This window comes from Sus scrofa, chromosome 11 (genome assembly GCF_054392235.1).
Source record: "Sus scrofa isolate SSC_HxYL_T2T_F1_AM1 chromosome 11, Sscrofa_HxYL_maternal_Yorkshire_Landrace_v2.0, whole genome shotgun sequence".
NCBI classification, from domain to species: domain Eukaryota; kingdom Metazoa; phylum Chordata; class Mammalia; order Artiodactyla; family Suidae; genus Sus; species Sus scrofa.
Window position 1 is genome coordinate 9272823 of NC_139393.1, and position 17580 is coordinate 9290402.

The window sequence follows — 17580 nt, forward strand, 5'->3', positions numbered from 1 at the left end:
CCCAAAAGTCTTCTGTTTGTTTCTGCCCATGTCATTTGACTACGATAGTACAGATGATGGAATTTCATCAGAGTCACCCCTGGACCCTGGCTCTCCCCCTTTACTAGCTGTGGGACATTGAACTCTCTGAAGGTCAACCTTTTTGCCAAGAAGAGGGACAAAATGCTTTTCCAGATCACCTCACAGAGTAATTGTGATCGTACAAATTCATAAGCAAAAACAAATTGCACACCATAAAAAAATGTTAAGATTGTTCTTATCATCACCGTGATGCCCTCTGGCTCCTTCATTCTGTCAGTGAGGAGGGAGACGCAGAGCCCAGAGGCTCCAGATAAGCAGTGGGTTAGTAGCAAAAGGAACCCAGCTCTCCTTGCATCATCACGCTTCTTCCCACCACACCCTGCATCCTCTGGTTGGAGCTCAGGTTCCCACGTGGGTAGGGGCAGCCTGAGAAGCCCTCAAATAGGAGTTTCTGGAAGGGCTGCAGCCAGGGGCAGTGGGCCAATGGGAGGGGAGGAACAAAGCCAGGGCAAATTCAAGGCATTTTGGCTGAAGGAAGCCAAGGACCCAGCTAATAGAGTCTTCTCTTGCCTAGGAACCAATGGTTTCAAGCATTTCTGGGAAGAAAGTATAGTCTTTCTAATAAATAGTGCTGAACCTCGACCCATAATTTGCACTGTCAGCAAAAATTAACTCAAAAGGAATCATAAGCCTAAATGTGAGATCCAACATCATAAATCTCCCAGAAGAAAATGTTAAGATAAAATCTCTGTGAGCTTGAGGTAGACACAAGTTTCTTAGATAGAATACAAAAAAAAACATAAATTATAAAAGAAACAGCTGATAAATTGAATATCATCAAAATTTAAAAGAATGCACCTTAAAAGATAATGTTAATAAAGTGTAGAGCCAGAAACTGGGAGAAAATATTTGCAAAACATGTACTGACAAAACTCTTCTATGCAGAATATGTAAAGAGCTCTCACGACTCAATAACCCAATTTTTTAAATGGGCAAAATGAAGAGCTTCTTCACCAAAAAAGAGATGCAAATGATCAATAAACCCATGATGTGCAGCATTATGAGCCATGAGGGAAATGCAAGTTAAAACCAGAAGGAGATGTGCTGAGGAGGATACAGAGCAATTGGAACTTTATACTATTTTAGTGAGGATGCAAAAATGGTACAACCTCTTTGGAAAACGATTTGGAAATTTCTTATAATTTGGCATATGATCTCTTGGCATATGATTCAGCCGTTCCACTATCCAAGAGAAATTAAAACATGTCCACAAGAGTATGTATGAATATTTATAGCAGCTTTATTCGTCATCACTAAAAATGGGAAAGCAGCCTCTGTTCAACAGCTGGCAAATGTCTAAAACTGTGAATCATCAATGCAGTGGAATACTATTCAGCCATAAAAAGGAATAAACTATTGAGGTTGTAAAGCACCCCAAAAGCATAAAGCTAAGTGAAAGAAGCCAGACACAAAAGGCTACAGACTGAGTCTATTTATTATCACTTTCTAGAAAAGGCAAAACTATAGGCAGAAATTAGACAAAGATTGTCAGGTGCTGGGTTTGGAGGAGGGGCTGACTATGGAGAGGCACAGAGGAACTTTTGGGGATGATGGAAATAGTTTATATCTTGACCATGATGGCAGATTCCTGACTATATATGTTTCTCAAAATTTAAAGAACTGTATGACTAAAAGGAGTGTATTCTCTTACATGTGAATCATACCTCAATAAATTGGACGCCAATAGAAAAAAGTAGAGATTCTAACCTACGATAGAAATTTACCAGCAAGAACTTTCTAGGCTTTAGTCCTCACCCTTGCCCTGTACGATTGATAGGCATTATTGTCCTCATTTTACAGAAAGAAAGCTGAGACTTCAACTTGGAAAAATTTAATAATTTTTCCAAACCAGACAGATAGTAGAAGGAAAGCTATGATGCAGAGCTATATAAAGCATAAGAAGTCAGCTTGGAAATTAAGTTGAAAATATAAGGGCAACTTAATTATTCCCTTAGTATTATTCAGAGGAAAGGCAAACTAAGAAAACTGGTAAAGACGGCACATAAAGTACATAACCCACTTGCAAATAATTGAGGCTTGATCATTTACATCAATGCACAGTTTTCCTGTTGGTGCTGCATCTCCTGAATTGAACATTGTATTTCCTTACCCAAAACACTGCTAGATCTTGAGAAAAAAGTCTGCAAGCCTAGAAAACATTTCATGAGAGAATTACTAAAATACATAAGAGGACTGATGATCTTTAATATAGGTGCGTTTTTAATCCTCTTTCCTTTTAGAAAATGGAGAGAGACTATTTCTGAAGGCCATAAAGTCATAAAATACACATTGGATTGGGTGTGGATGGGCCAGAGAAATGCCGACCTCACCGTGGCTGAAATAGCTCTACTCCTTGAAGCTGGAATAAATAGTTTAAAACTAGAAGTCAGTATTCGTTCCTGTCATAAGATGCAATCATGTAGCCTCGATGGTTTGGGCAAACCCGACTTGGAAATAGAGCTTCCCACCGACTAGTTGTGTGGCCTTCGGATTCCTCACCTGACAGACGGGAATAATCACACCTTGTTGGCATGGCTGTTTTCAAGACGAGAGTTCATGGGCAGTTCTGGGTATATTGTAAGAACTCAGTAAATCATAACTGCGTTATCATTGTTAGTACTGGTTATTATTACTACCCGCATCAGGTAGCTGTCTGCTTGGGGAATTTATTACTTGATGGGGTTTGAAAATAGGAGTGTGAATGGTTGGCTCGTGGCTGTTTAAGGAAGTACAGATATTTTACTACCTTCCGACCTTGGGAGACCATCAGTGCCGAGAACAACCATCTTACCCCCACGTTATCTTTCAGAGCTGATGTTATACCTGAGCCCGAGGAAGATAAGGATCTGACCCAGAATGATACTTCTTCGTATAAGCTCATGTGTTTTTCTCCGTGACAGGTTCTGGGGCATTGAATTTTTTTCTATTTTTTTTCAAACGTGTGAATCAAAAGTCCACAACCTGCAGTTGAGAGCAGGTGACTTTTATTGCTACGAGCCACATTCGGAACTCCTGTTTGTTTTCATTCAGTCTTTGTGAAGGAACGCATGTCTTCTTCCAGGAGTCAGAAGAGACTTCTTCTGGCCTCAGTTGCCCTCAGTTGCAGCTGTTCAGAGCATCACTGATCCCCAAGGATCCCCAAACAGAGTGACTGTCACCATCTCAGGCATAGCCTCCAAGTTTGGCGAACCTCCTCCCGGGGGGGTTCTTACGACGCAGCAGCAAATAGTGTCAGAAACTGCATTTTATTTCCGTTGGTCAGGCCTAAACTCTTGTGTCTTTTAAATGACTTTCCCACACAAATCTAGACAGCACGCCATGCGTAACTCCTCTGAAAGGTGGTTTAACTTCGCTATGGCAGCTGGGTTCTCTCTTTTCATCATGAGCATCCTGTATCTTACAGAGAATGAACATTGGTTTACGGGCCTTCCTGGTCATAGCGGACAGCTTGCAGCAGAAGGATGGCGAGCCTCCGATGCCAGTCACGGGAGCTGTTCTCCCTTCAGGAAACACACTGAGAGTGAAGAAAACCTACCTGAGTAAAACACTGACGGAAGAGGAAGCCAAAATGATAGGTGGGTTTCAGAGATGTGTTTGCACAGGGCCTCATGAAGCCTTTCAAAGGACCAGTAGATTCTTCTTTTTTTTTTTTTTTTTTTTTGTCTTTTTTTTAGGGCTGCACCCGCGGCATATGGAGGTTCCCAGGCTAGGGGTCTCATCAGAGCTACAGATGTCATCCTCCCCCATAGCCACAGCAACGCCAGATCCTTAACCCGCTGAGCAAGGCCAGGGATCGAACCTTCGTCCTCATGGATGCTAGTCAGGTTTGTTACTGCTGAGCCACACTGGGAACTCCACATTTTGCAGTTTAAATAGTAGATATTTATCTATGGTCTTTTGAGACTTCCAGTATTGATTACCTGCAATTTACAGTAAATTTCTGAGACATCTTTTGGTGTCCTTTTGATAGATAATCCTGTTGATAAAGCAACTGTATATATGTATAGTTTCATTCATTCCTTTCCTCATTCATTTCTACAGTTCCTTTTCTTCTTTTTTCTTTTCAGTAAAATTATTTTAATCTCTGTTTGAAACATGCCAAATCTCATACATGCCAGGATATATTATGAGTTTAGCCTACATGAGATTTTTGTCCTTTTAATTTAACCATCTTAAGCCAAAGAGGTGATTTTTTTTTTTTTTTTTTTTTGCATTTGTCTTTTTTCCTGAGTTCCCAAAGGTAGAAACCTATTGCAAACTTTGTTAACATAGTTCCTGGAGGCAGTCCTGTCATGGCTCAGCAGTAATGAACCTGACTAGTATCCATGAGGATGCGGGTTCAATCCCTGGCCTCGCTCAGTGGGTTAAGGATCCAGGGCTGTCATGAACTGAGGTGTAGGTCTCAGACACAGCTCAGCTCCTGCGTTGCTGTGGCCATGGCATAAGCCAGCAGCTTACATAACCCCTAGCCTGGGAACTTCCATATTCCGTGGATGTGGCCCTAAAAAAGAAAAAAAAAAAAAAGATAGTTCCTGGATTCCAAAGATCTGAAGTAAACATATGAGGAAACTTTTTCCTTTAAAATGTTTATCTTTAGCCATGCAGTGCTTAAATGAGTTCAAAAAGATTTAATCATGAAAAATAACCATTAACAATTCCTTCATTAAATACAAATTTTAGGCACAAAGCAATTGACTTTACACCTATATTATATTCACAAATGTATGAAATTAATATATATACATATAAAATACATTTTCTGTACATATTTGTCTTCCACTGTATTAATGAAAGCCATGACAATAATATAGCTAAAATACACTGTTTAAAAATTTATGACGTGAAGTCATTTTTTTGCTTTTTCTAAAAAAAAAAAAAATCCACACATGTATTTCAGAGAATAGTATAAAAGTTGTTAAACTCCTAACCCCCAATGAGAATTATCTTTTATTCTCATAATCACTCTTGATGATGTATTTTCTTATGCTAACCAGAAGTACAAAAATCTTAATGTGGACTTTTCTATGTCCTTGTTTATTGTAATTCTCTTGGAAAATATTTCCCTTTAAAAGTATTAGAATTCCTGTGTGTTGAATTTTAAAAGATTACCTGGGTAATATCCAGTATGTCCAGACAGTTTGCTAAGGCTCCTGAAGCTAAGAGATGAAGTTAGACTCTGCTTAGGGAATTTATTGACCCACAGGAAGTTATCAGTACAAACGTATCACAGAGGATGAATAAACCAGGCCTTCAATCTTGGATAGAGTCAAAGACGTACCTGTAATGCGTGTTTTTCAGGCATGTCATTATATTACTCTCAAGTACGAAAAGCTGTGGACAACATTTTGAGGCACCTTGATAAAGAAGTGGGAAGGTGTATGATGCTAACGAATGTCCAGATGTTAAACAAAGAACCCGAGGACATGATCACGTGAGTATTGGGGGGGGGGGGACGGACTAGGGTTTCAATGATGGGTTACGATACCAGCAGAGAGCCTTCCCCTTTATCCTGTGTTTTGTTCAAAGTGACTGGATCACATTGTCGTCTGGCAGAAGCAGGCACGACATTGTAAATCAGCTATACTTTAGTTAAAAAAAAAAAAAAAAAAGAACCTGCGTTCTAAGAAATGTTAGAGGTAGTTAAAACATACTTTGATAATATTTGACTAACTGTAAAAAGAAGGTCAAACCTGGGATCTGTTGTGGTTATATTTCAAATGTCACTAGGCCAATGCATTAGAAAATAGGCCCACAACTCTTTATAGGTCCACAACTTTTAGAAGCAATGCTTGGCTCCCAAACCCACGTACCAGAGTGACTTCACCGTCTTAGAGACATTCCGTCTTTATGAATCTCAAGTTCACTTGTTTCTAGGGTCAGTTCCTGATGGGTGAGAGTTAGACCTGCTTAAGAGTCTCTCTGCAACCATGTCACAGAAATACTAGATTTTAAGAATGTGTTCATAGCTTAGAATGTAGAAATCAAATGTTCTTCGCCAAGATCCGAGATCTAAACTTGTAACTAGGGCTCTGCATTAGAAATTAACACAATTTGGAGTTCCCGTCGTGGCTCAGTGGTTAACGAATCCGACCAGGAATCATGAGGTAGCAGGCTCAATCCCTGGCCTTGCTCAGTGGGTTAAGGATCTGGCATTGCCATGAACTGTGGTGTAGGTTGCAGACTCAGCAGCTCGGATCCCGCATTGCTGTGACTGTGGTGCAGACTGGCGGCTACAGCTCCAATTTGACCTCTAGCCTGGGAACCTCCATATGCCGTGGGAGCGGCCCAAGAAATGGCAAAAAGACCAAAAAAACAAAAAAATTAACACAATTTGTATTTGCTACTTTTGATGAGTTATGGCAGGAACCTGGATTAGATTATAACTTGACACTTGCAGAAAGTTTGGACTTGGTTGTAGAACTCTGCATTAAATCGTACTTGGCACCTGTGGCATACATTTCCAAAGATCTAATTAGGAAAATGTCCTTGGTCACTCGGCACATCCAGCTCTAAGACCACAATTAGTTGGAAGGTTGTAACCTGCACAGGGAGGTTCATATGATGGGTGTGTGTTTTTATCACAGTGGTAATATGTCTAAAATGAAGTGCAATGCAACAAAACATGATAAAATAAAGTTGAAAATAGAGAATGATGTTCATTACCTATTTAGCAGGACAGCAAGTTAAAATGAAAAGCTCCTCCTCAGAACTCCCCTTGAAACCTGCAACCATTCCTCGGTTCAGAGTGATTTCTTCCAGACCCTTCCCTGTGTCAACACAAATATATGTATACACGTTATTTTTCAAAACGGAGGTTATGTGATGGATTTTGTCCTCAGCTTTCCCATCATTTGATTTAGATGATATGACAATCATGTTCCTTTAGACTTTTTGACCAAAATAGTGAAAGAATTGAAATTGACCAAAGTGAGTAACATTGAATACCTTGTCTACAGCTCTGGTACTCGGCTCACAAATTGCCCGATTGTCCCTAAACCTTATTTCATGCTCTTTAATATAGTAAAGCAATTTTTAATTTATGCAGAGGCTATAAGAAATGCTTTTAAAACTTAGGCCACGTAATTGCTTCCTCTAAAATTACTCAAGAAATGAAAGACCTTTAAAGGAAAACTATGTTTATAATCCAGTGATCATAAGACAGGGTCAGGATCAAAACAGTATATTCAAAACCAGAAGGGGGTACCAGTTTAAATGTAAACATTTCATTCATATTTTAACAATACCTTCAACTTCTGCTAAGGTGAGTCTTTTTTATTCCTCTTCAACCATCTTGAGAGCCCCCCAAATAGGGCTGGAAGTGGTTTTTGTGCTGGGCTTGCCGGCAGATCCCTGAGTGGAAAATCACTCAGGGCTGCATTTCTAAACAGACAAGGAGAAACAGTAGAGAATGATGTAACCATTTAGCAGAAGAGCGTTGAAGCCCACCCCACACGTGGCGTATGAACTTGAACATGAAGCATTCTCTTTTGCTCTGTCTCCATTCCTGATCCCTTATCTGCTTTCTGCTGGCAAATAATAGTAATCGTAAATATAATCATACAATATCTGTTAATAAAAATGTACGTTATTTGGGCGATTCGCATGCTTCCTATAAAAGCCCAAGGAATAAGGCCTGCAGTCAAAGGAAACCATACCCTAATTCGAGTTTCTAATCTTGGCTTTTGCTTTATCAGCTGGGACGTCTGGCAGGATTTGCCTCATACTTCAGGCCAAGCGGGGTTATCTGTTTTCTGACATAAGAAAATAATCTCAGCTGTTTAAAACATCTGGTGAGCACGTTAGAACAACTCTCTTATACATGAACCATCAGCTCACCAGGCCCTGACTCTGTCCAGCCATGGAGGAGGTCATTTCATGAGACTGAAAACCGCTGTAGAGTGGCCTCCCCTTCAGGCTACGGAAAAGGAGAGAAAAGAATCCTACTGCTTTCCAGAAAAGCAAGGCATTTTAGAAATCGAATATGTATGTTTTGGTTTTCACATCAGCAGTTTTGTATGCATTCCTGACAAACTTACAAACACTTGCGAAGAAGTATTGTCACAGGGCAAAATTCGTATCTGATTATCATCCTTTAGATTTGTTTAAGTTTTACTGAAGTACAGTCGATTTACGGATGATGGTCCTTTTCTGCAGTGCATCTCATTTTTACATTATAGAGCGCATGGAGTCTGCTTGTGGCACTTCCGTTCTGACATAGTTACTATTCCAAGAAGGAATTACTTCTCTGCTCCTCTGCATGTTCATTGTGTGTTGGAGTCTTAACGATTGTTCATTTGGTGCCAAATTATATATTTATTCTCAGAAGACTAAATCGTCAGAATTTAAACGTGCTGGAGTTCCCGTGGCGGCTCAGTGGTAACAAAGCCAAATGGGGTCCATGGGGACACAGGTTCGATCCCTGGCCTCGCTCAGTGGGTAAAGAATCCCATGTTGCTGTAAGCTGTAGTGTAGCTCAGAGACGCGGCTTGGCTTGGATCTGGCGTTGCTGTGGCTGCGGTGTAGGCCAGCAGCTGCAGCTCTGATTCATCCCCTAGCCTGGGAACTTCCATATGCCACCGGTTCGGCCCTAAAAAGACAAAAAAAAAAAAAGTAATTTTTTTTTGTCTTTTGCCTTTTCTAGGGTCATTTCCTGCAGCATATGGAGGTTCCCAGGCTTGGGATCTAATCGGAGCTGTAGCCACTGGCCTATACCACAGCCACAGCAATGCAGGATTCGAGCTGCATCTGTGACCTACACCACAGCTCACGGCAACGCCGGATCCTTAACCCACTGAGCAAGGCCAGGGATCGAACCCGCAACTTCATGGTTACTGGTTGGAGTCGTTAACCACTGCGCCACAACAGGACCTCCAAAGAAAAGGAATTTAAACATACGATTATTTTATCCCTTGGGTTATTTGAAAGATTTGATGTGTGGATTAGTTTTTCCCTAAAGGTTATTGATAAAATGCGTGGTTAAGAATCAGTTACCTATTTAAACAAGTCAAAATTGAAATAATTATCACAAAACTTATATTTTCCCTTTAGATTATACAACAGGCTATATAAGACACTTATTACCTTTAGACATACATATTCTCCAGAAAGCAAAAAGAAAAAATCTCCAATGAGGTCGGGACCATCAGTGGAATTTTAAAAATCAGAAATGGGTGCACTATTATACGCATTCCAGGATTTTACTTGAAATTATGGAAGACTTATTTTTGGAAGCACTTAATTTTTTCTGAAAAAAAAAGTGGGAAATCTAAGAGGAGAAATATAACTCGTTGGGGAGAGAAGCTTCCAGATGTCATGCTTGTTAGAGGCACCATTCCTTTGACACATTAAAATCTCATTTTAAATTTTGAATTGAAGAGTAAATGCAATGTATTTCTTAAATGTTGATGCATTTAGGTATTTCAATGAATTCAGTGTCTCAGAGCCGCAGTGCACAGGGACCAACCCCATGGAACCCTGTCCAATGGCAGGTACAATACTACTGCCATTGGCAGCTTTCTTTTTAGCTAGATACCTCTGTCTAACTTTTAAATCTGTATAACCTCTCTGAGAACTAGCCAAGCTATAAGGGGCATAAGCATTTAAGAATAAGGAGCGAATACCGGGCAGTGATTCCAAAGGTGTGGATTCTACTCTTTGTTCACATATTTGCTCAATTAAACAATTTTTTTAAATAACCTTTGACCTATGTTTAAACTTTGTCTTCACATTCTAGGGGTGAGAGAAAGCCGAAAATAGATCTTTTCAGGACCTGCGTTGCTGCTATTCCTCGTCTGCTTCCCGATGGGATGTCAAAACTTGAACTTATTGACTTGCTGGCAAGGTAGGCGACAATTGTTGTGGGCCTTGTCTGACCAAAATTGATTTTAATGCTTTTTATGATGGCTAAAAACCTCAAACCATGACTAAAAATTGACAAACATTTACTATTTCTGGGTCCATCTGGACTGTGCAAGAGGAATAAAGAAAAGCTTTTGTTTGGTCTGGGTTTTTTTCCCATGTTTGAGGGGTTCAAAATTCAATGAGGAGGAGTCTCTGCTGTGGCGCAGTGGGTTAAGAATCCAACTGTAGGAGTTCCCATCGTGGCGCAGTGGTTAACGAATCCGACTAGGAACCATGAGGTTGCGGGTTCGGTCCCTGCCCTTGTTCAGTGGGTTAACAATCCGGCGTTGCCGTGAGCTGTGGTGTAGGTTGCAGACGCGGCTCGGATCCCGAGTTGCTGTGGCTCTGGCGTAGGCCGGTGGCTACAGCTCCGATTCAACCCCTAGCCTGGGAACCTCCATATGCCGCGGGAGCGGCCCAAGAAATAGCAGCAACAACAACAACAAAGGACAAAAAGACAAAAAAAAAAAAAAAAAAAAAAAGAATCCAACTGTAATGGCTCAGGTTGCTGCAGAGGCACGGGTTTGATCCCTTGCCTAGCACAGTAGGTTAAAGAATCCAGCATGGCAGCAGATGTGGCTCAGATTCAATCCCTGTCCCAGGAACTCCATATGCCCCGGTTGTAGCCATAAAAAATAATAATAATAAGTAGATACATTCAATGTAGAGGCAAATACATAAGCACATAGGAAACTAACAACCCAAGGCCCGAAACTGCACATTAATGCTACAAAAAATGCAGTACGTGGGAAATCAGAGGGTGGGAGGATGGAGAAGGTGGAACTTGAGCTGCCCTTTGAAGGAAAGAGAGAATCAGAAACGTAAAGGGCGTGACAGGAGGAAAGGCGCAGAGCTGGACAGGAAATGAGGAGATGCGTTGGGCTGGAAAGAGGTTCTTTCAGGACTGATGCCTGGTCTGAGACCTACACAGCCTCAGGGGGCCAAGAAGGTGGGGAACGGGTCCCTAAGCTAATTTCAGCCCCCGAGAATCCTGCCAAAGTCATACATTTATCCGCCTCCCCCTCCTCCGTAAGAAGGCCCAGTCCAGCTCGAACCTAAAGTTCGTTTGCTTTGAGTGAAATATTATTATAAGTCAATCTGATTTTTCTCATGTTGATCTGACATTCTGGTTGACAGGTGTGCGTGTCTTTAACTTAAAAATCCAAAGTTTCTTATTACCTCAATGCCTTTAGAAGGCAAAATCATTAGAAATGGGGTGTATGGAGGGGATAGAATAAGGAAGAACAAAACGCCATCCTTGATTTTCAAAAAAAGCAAGAAAAAAGAGTTTAGAAACCCAGTGATAAAAAGAAATGGGAGTAAGACTAGAGAGAGAGATTTTTCAACTCCCCTTTTCTATTAGCTGAGGCATTTGGACGGCTGGAGTTTTTACGCAGGAGAAAACCATGATAAAAAAGGGCAATTGGGGCTGGTTAATCTGCTAACGGTGGGACAGAGGAAAGGCCAAAGAAGGATAACGGGTATTAATGCTGCCTGGGCGAAAGATGCATGAGGCCGAGCCTCGCTTACTGATACTCTGTAGTCTTGGGAGAGGACCGTCCCATCAACATCCAACAAATGGCCCAAGCCCTGCCGATCACCCGGTGGCCTCCCCGTGGCTCTGAGTGTCCCCATGGGGAGCACTGTGTCCCAGTGATTGTGGTCCTGATGTGTCCCGCTCTGCACAGCCCGTCTGGACGCCTGTGTTGATCACTTCTGGCCGTCGGTTAATAGCTTTATAGCCACTGTCCTGCCCCACCCGCTTCACTGCTTTCCTTCTTCCCGTGGGCACTAGCCCAGGATGGTGCTGGCTCGTGAGCTTTACAGAACATGCCCTGCTTGCATAACCACTGTGTCAAGCCTTGCCATTCTCCAGCCACAGCCGTCTACCCTTCCGCCGACGTGTGTTACCTGTAACCTGCCATCTGTTCTTTGCTCTAAGCAGCCACCTCCAGGCCACAGGTCCTTCTTTCTTCTGTTGCATGTCTAGGACATACTGTAAGAAGAAGATAAACTGAAAACAGATTGCATCCTAGGCGTTTGCTGAGGCCCAGCCACCAGAACGTGAGCCTAGAGCACCTTCATCAGAAATAGGGGCGCAGTGAGCAAAGAGGGAACACAGGCCTGGATCACAAAGGGGCTTCCAGGGCCGGGGGAGGAGAAGATTGACGGAGGAGCAGCAGGTGGATTCCCCGTGGATAATAAACATGGTGATTTGGGAGGCGGGAAGCAGAGGCATAGAGAGATTGAGACGCTATCAAGCATCATCCGCGCCAACACAGAGTCTCCCAGGATGATGGCGAAGTCATGGGAGAAATGTGGAGAATGAGGAAGAGCCATGAGACGAGCGCCAGGATTACCCAGAAATGGAAAGGAGCAGCCATGGGCAGCAGCGGGAGGGTGGGACCACAGGCGGGTCCCAGAGGGGGTGCCTGGTGAGCCGGTTGGATGTGGCAGTGAGCACTGCGGGGCCGAAGACCCACCATCCGAGAAGGGGAGGCGCCGGCAGAGATGCGGAGGAGGTGCCCCCCCCGCCGTGGGAGTAAATCCCAAATTTTGCTTCCCTGCTTTGCCATTTTCCTGGCCCTGTGATCTTGACACATCATGTAACTCCTCAGCCTGTCTTCTTCCCTTGGTGAAGCTGGAATAGTACTGCCTGTTTCTTGAGCTGGTTGCCAGGGCTAAAGTGGCAGTAGACACAGCCCTTGGGTTAATCTGAGGGAAAATGTGACAGCAGGGAAAGACGGTCATGGGTTAAACTGAAGAGGAGGGAAAGGTCACTTATTTCCTTGACGTTCTCCTTGGCTGGCGATGATTCTGTAACTAAATGGTTTGAAATGCTAAGTGTTTTGAAGGTCATGCAGCCTTCTGCTCGTGTCTCTAATGCTCTCTGGCTGTGAATCTATTAGGGGACCATTAATTGAAGCCACCCCCCCCCTTGGCCATACACAGTATAGCCGCTTGCATGGGTTGTCTCAAAACAGGAGGCCCTGGTAGCGAACCTGATGCTGCCTTGAAGACTCACCTGGAGAATTGGGGAGGGGGCAACAGGAGGGAGGAGATGACCAACCTTCCAGAATCTTCAGTGCTGGAATCCATCTTGGCGGAGCGATGCCCACACCACCAAGAAGGACCCTGGGCCAGACCAAGTATGGGCTGAGCAGGCCAGTTGGCCAGAGACAGAAACTAACCCCATTTGCATCCAACCTGAGACCGAGAGGCCCCTGGCAGAGCGGTCCTCCTGGGCCCCCTCACCCGCTGCTCTCTGCCCGGGCGCTCCTTCCCAATCAAGTCTCTCCCGTGGTGGGCACAGTTCATCTCCGAGTGTGAGACAAGAGCCCCCTTCCTGCAGCAGATCCCCGTGGGAGACGCAGACCTCTGCAGCGGCCCCGACAGCCTCATCCAGCGGTGCCTGGATCTGCAGCCCGGGGTGCCCGGCGGTGGGGAGGGCATTCGGTCAGACGTGATTGGAATGGCAGCGCTATTTATAGTGTGTCGTGTTTCATATCACGTACATTCTCACAAAGCCCCCAGCGCTGGGGACCGGTTTTATGAGGGGGAAGGACAAATAAATAGTCCTGAGAGTTGGAGTCTCAGGGCACAGTCAAGAAGATGACTGGCCTTATATGGGAAGCCTGTGAAGAGGCCTTTTTCCCCAAGCATCTGAAGCAGCCAGAGGCCCTTCTCCTGGCGGGATCGCTGGCCGAGCTGGCCCTCGCACAGGGCTGTTAACCCTGGGAGCCTGAGCCCCTTCTGATCTCAAGGGTGGAGGACAAAAGCGCAGAAATCAAATAGCCATGAATGTGGGTTTCACGTCTTGAGTCGCTTTACTCCCCCGAGGCCAGTCACATGTGGACGCAGTTGCCACCACACCCTGTCTAGTCGGGGAGACAGGAGAGCTTCTAGGTCAGACTCTTCCCGGCCACATCCACGGTACATTGTTACTGGAGAAGAAACTTCATTTCATCATTGACAAAATAAGATCAAAGTTGGTTTGGGTTCCACGTCCGTCACAGCTCAGTTTCCTGAATAAAAAGTTTTTTTTAAAAAAAAATTTTATTATACTGGATTTACAGCATTCTGCTGTATAACAAAGGGACCCGGTTATATCTATATTATGTGTGTGTGTGTGTGTGTGTGTGTGTGTGTGTGTGTGTACAGATATACATACACCCATTCTTTTTTTCACATCATCCTCCCCCATGTTCCTTCACAAGTGAGTGGATACAGTTCCCTGTGCTCGACAGCAGGATCTCATAGCTTATCCACTCCAATGGCAATAGTTTGCATCTGCTAACCCCAGACTCCCAGTCCATCCCTCTCCCTCCGCCTCCCCCCTTTTTTTCCTGAATAAGGAATTTCAAGGATTGGTCCCAGGCGACGGCCCCCAGCCAGTTCAGGGATTGGCTGAATCCCCTCAGGCTTGTATTAGTAAATTGAAGATAACAGTGGTTCACAGAACAAAAGAAGAAGGAGGGCTCCCTTCTCTTCTTGGCCCCTGCCATCTTTTTTTCCTCTCTCCCAAATGCTTCCTGCGCTATCCTTGACCACAGGAAGGACCTTCTCCCCCGACAGGCTCCTGCCCTCTCCTGTACAGGCACAAAGCATTGGCGGTTCCCTATGAACCCTCCTTCCGAAAATTTGTCGTAGGGTTGTGCAAATTAAACATTGCACATAAATCACTTAGCAAAGTGCCTAGAACACAGTAAGCTCTCAGCAAATGTTCGTTATTATTTTTAGGCGTCTTTAAATTTGAATCGCATATTATGCCATGAGGTACAATGCCTTTGCATAGACATCGTGTTAGGAAAGCTGGGCACGTATTCATTCCTATTTTCAGACTAGGCGATTGAACTTCAGAAGAGCAAAGTCAGTTGCCCGAATTTACAGATTTTTTCCTGAAGCCAAATGGAAGTGACAAATGTCATCAGGTTTATGCAAAATGGCAGATGAACACATTTCATGCAGTGTTTCTTTACAAATTGTGGAACTCTCTGAGGTAACACATGCAGAGCTCCACAGTTGTCTGTGGTGTTTGAATAATATTTATCACTTACCATTGAGCATTCATTCGTCAGCCTACATCTGCAGAGTGGAGGGCAGCTGGCTGTGTAGAGCAGCCGAGTGAGAACCATAGACTCGACTCAGCTGCGTATCTTGCTTTAATAAACCACGTCATCTTATTTCTTTAACTGAGCTGCAACTCAAAACCCTGTAAGTAGGTGGAAACTCCGTCTTGAATACCTACAGAGAAGAAATTTCTACCCCTTCTGGTGATCATTCCCGAAGCTAACATCCTTCTTGTCAGCAAGTCTCTGCTCCTGGAAGCCCTTGTCTCCAGCCCTTCACTTCAAAGCCTTCTCTCCCCCTGCTGCCCTTGGTGACATCAGGAGGCAGCAAGTCCCTCACCTCTGCCTGGCAACCTTGTGTTGATCATGCCTGAACTGAGAAGAGGCTGTTCCCCTCAAGGGACCTGTTCTGCTGGTTGGAGTTTGTGAATTGGAAATCACTCCCTTTTCATCCAGGCACCCCTAGCCACAAAATTATTCAGAGCAACTGAGCAGATTCCATCTGAATCTGAGCTCACCTTCACCAAAGGGTTTTTTCATCGAAGTCATTGGTCTCCTCTGGCCAACAAGCAGGTGGCCGTGGTCAAGGTCTGGGGTTTCCCCCTTTTACCCACATCCTTCCTTACTCGAAACGCCTGCACTGCGCACCCAGCCTGGATCGCTCCAAGTGGGGCCTCGGGCCCGTTGACACTGGCACGTTTCGCCTGTGCAGAATGTCACTGTCTGTTTAAATCAGGCCAGGCTGGTCCATGCCAGCCGCCAGGAGGGGCAGATGTGATGGATGATGGCATTAGTGGTTTCTTTGGGTGTGTTTTACTGCTGCGTCTCCATGGAGTCCTTTTAAGGCCTCTCAACCGTTTTGTGTGTAACCATGTACCTGTGACCCCATTTTCGGCTCCTGGAAACCAGATCAGCTTCTTAGAAATGTTTCCTTGGGTCCCCGGGCTAGCCAGACTTCGTGAGCGACCTTCTCTGAAAGTCTCTGTTGGCTTTCAATTACTGCCACCAAACTCTCACCAGACTGTCTTTTATTAAAATCACAGTTGTTTGTTTTACAGCTAGAACCCGTCCTCCTTTCCTGGTTTCTCGGTGGGGTGGGCCAGCAGGGGCCTGGGGAACGCCCTGTCCTCACCCACTCCTCCCTCGCTCGCTGGACCAGTGAGGCTGCAAATAGGTCAGCCGGCACCACCCGGCGTTCCTGCGCATCCTGCATCCTCAGGAGGGCTGGGCGTCTTTCTCCTTCAACTCTGAGGCCTCTTTTCTTCCATCAGTCAAAATGTTTTTCCTGTTTCCTGTTTTTTGATATTAAATCCCATGTGCTTCACAAGATGATCTGTGATTATCGGGTGAAAATCTCACAAAAGGAAAAATGAGAAAGACGTGGGAGGAAGAAATTGCATCGGCCGTGTCCGATGGGCAGCTCCCTGCTCAGACTCTCGAAGGAAAGAGGCGGGGAGGGACTCTGGCCCTTCTCACGGCTTCTTCCCCTTCTCCCTCACCTGCTGCTGCTCAGACCTACCTGGATACATCATTTTCACTCCATCTCGGTTCCGTGACACCGGCCCTTTTTCTTCCACAAAACATTCCACTTTGTTATCACCCAGGCCTTTTTATTTCCAGCGCACTCTCCCCTCCCCGGTCCTGTCTCTTCACGCTGCAGGAGTATTTTTGACTGTTTTCACTGGTCAGGCCAGTGAATACCGTTATTTCAGGAGGAGCGATCACCAGAAATAGCATGAGCTACACCACCTTGGGGCTCTCAGAGTTGGTCCTGCCCTGTCGGTTTAAGGTAAAACAGATTCCAGGTTTCAGATTGTGGGTGATGGCCAAGTGAGATGAAGAATAGAGTGAATGCCGTGGGAAAACTGACGGTATTGGCCCTTCCTTAAAAGTGTCATTTACATAGGCCATGACGTGTCTTCATTTTGACTTTTGACTCTGAAGATCGGCGCTTGGCTCGTTTCATGTGTTCTAGGGCTGCCCTAATAAAACCACACCAACTGCGTGGCTTGAATAACAGAACTGTATTGTCCCACCGTCCCAGAGGCTAGAAGTCCAAGATCAAATGTCATCCAGGTTGCTTCCTTCTGAGTCTGTGAGCGCGAATCTGCTCTGCGCCTCTCTCCTAGCTTCTGGTGGTTTCTGGCATCGTTTGGCCTTCCTTGGCTCACAGAAGCATCACCCTGACCTCTGCCTTTGTCTTTTCATGGCATTCTCCCTGCGTGTTTCTGCCTCTAAATTTCCCCTTCCTAAAAAGGACGCCGGTCATGTGGGTGCCACCCTACTCCAGCATGACTCCGTCCTAATGTAGCTAATTCCTTCTGCCATGACCCTATTACCACATAATGTCCCATTCTGAGGTCTTGAGGGCTTGGATTTCAGCAAGTGAACTGGGGAGGAGATGCAGTTCCACCCGTAACAAAGCTTTGATTGTTCATTTCCGCTTCTGGAGGGGTTCTTGAGTACTATCCCAAAACGTGGTAAGTGTTGATACTCATTTGTTCTGTATTTGGTAATGTCTTTTAAAATA

The 17580-nt window shown here is 44.5% G+C and overlaps 2 protein-coding genes across 11 annotated transcripts in view; one reads left to right on the forward strand and one right to left on the reverse strand.

Annotated features, from left to right (window-relative positions):
* FRY (FRY microtubule binding protein) overlaps window positions 1-17580 on the forward strand; it is a 421192-nt gene that overhangs the window by 286991 nt on the left and 116621 nt on the right. For all 10 annotated transcript variants that reach the window (XM_084981419.1, XM_084981420.1, XM_084981421.1 and 7 more), the window contains 3 exons: window positions 3485-3656; window positions 5380-5512; window positions 9815-9922. In XM_084981419.1, coding sequence (XP_084837545.1) covers window positions 3485-3656; window positions 5380-5512; window positions 9815-9922 — 413 coding nt within the window. The remainder of the gene's footprint in view (window positions 1-3484; window positions 3657-5379; window positions 5513-9814; window positions 9923-17580) is intronic.
* On the reverse strand, window positions 6745-15349 carry LOC106507937 (uncharacterized). The gene is made up of 5 exons (XM_084981444.1): window positions 15039-15349; window positions 13237-14006; window positions 11893-12696; window positions 7326-7461; window positions 6745-6848 (listed from the first exon to the last, which is right to left on the reverse strand). The coding sequence occupies exons 2-3, from the start codon at window positions 13432-13434 to the stop codon at window positions 12052-12054; spliced, it is 843 nt and encodes a 280-aa protein (XP_084837570.1). The 5' UTR covers window positions 13435-14006; window positions 15039-15349; the 3' UTR covers window positions 6745-6848; window positions 7326-7461; window positions 11893-12051.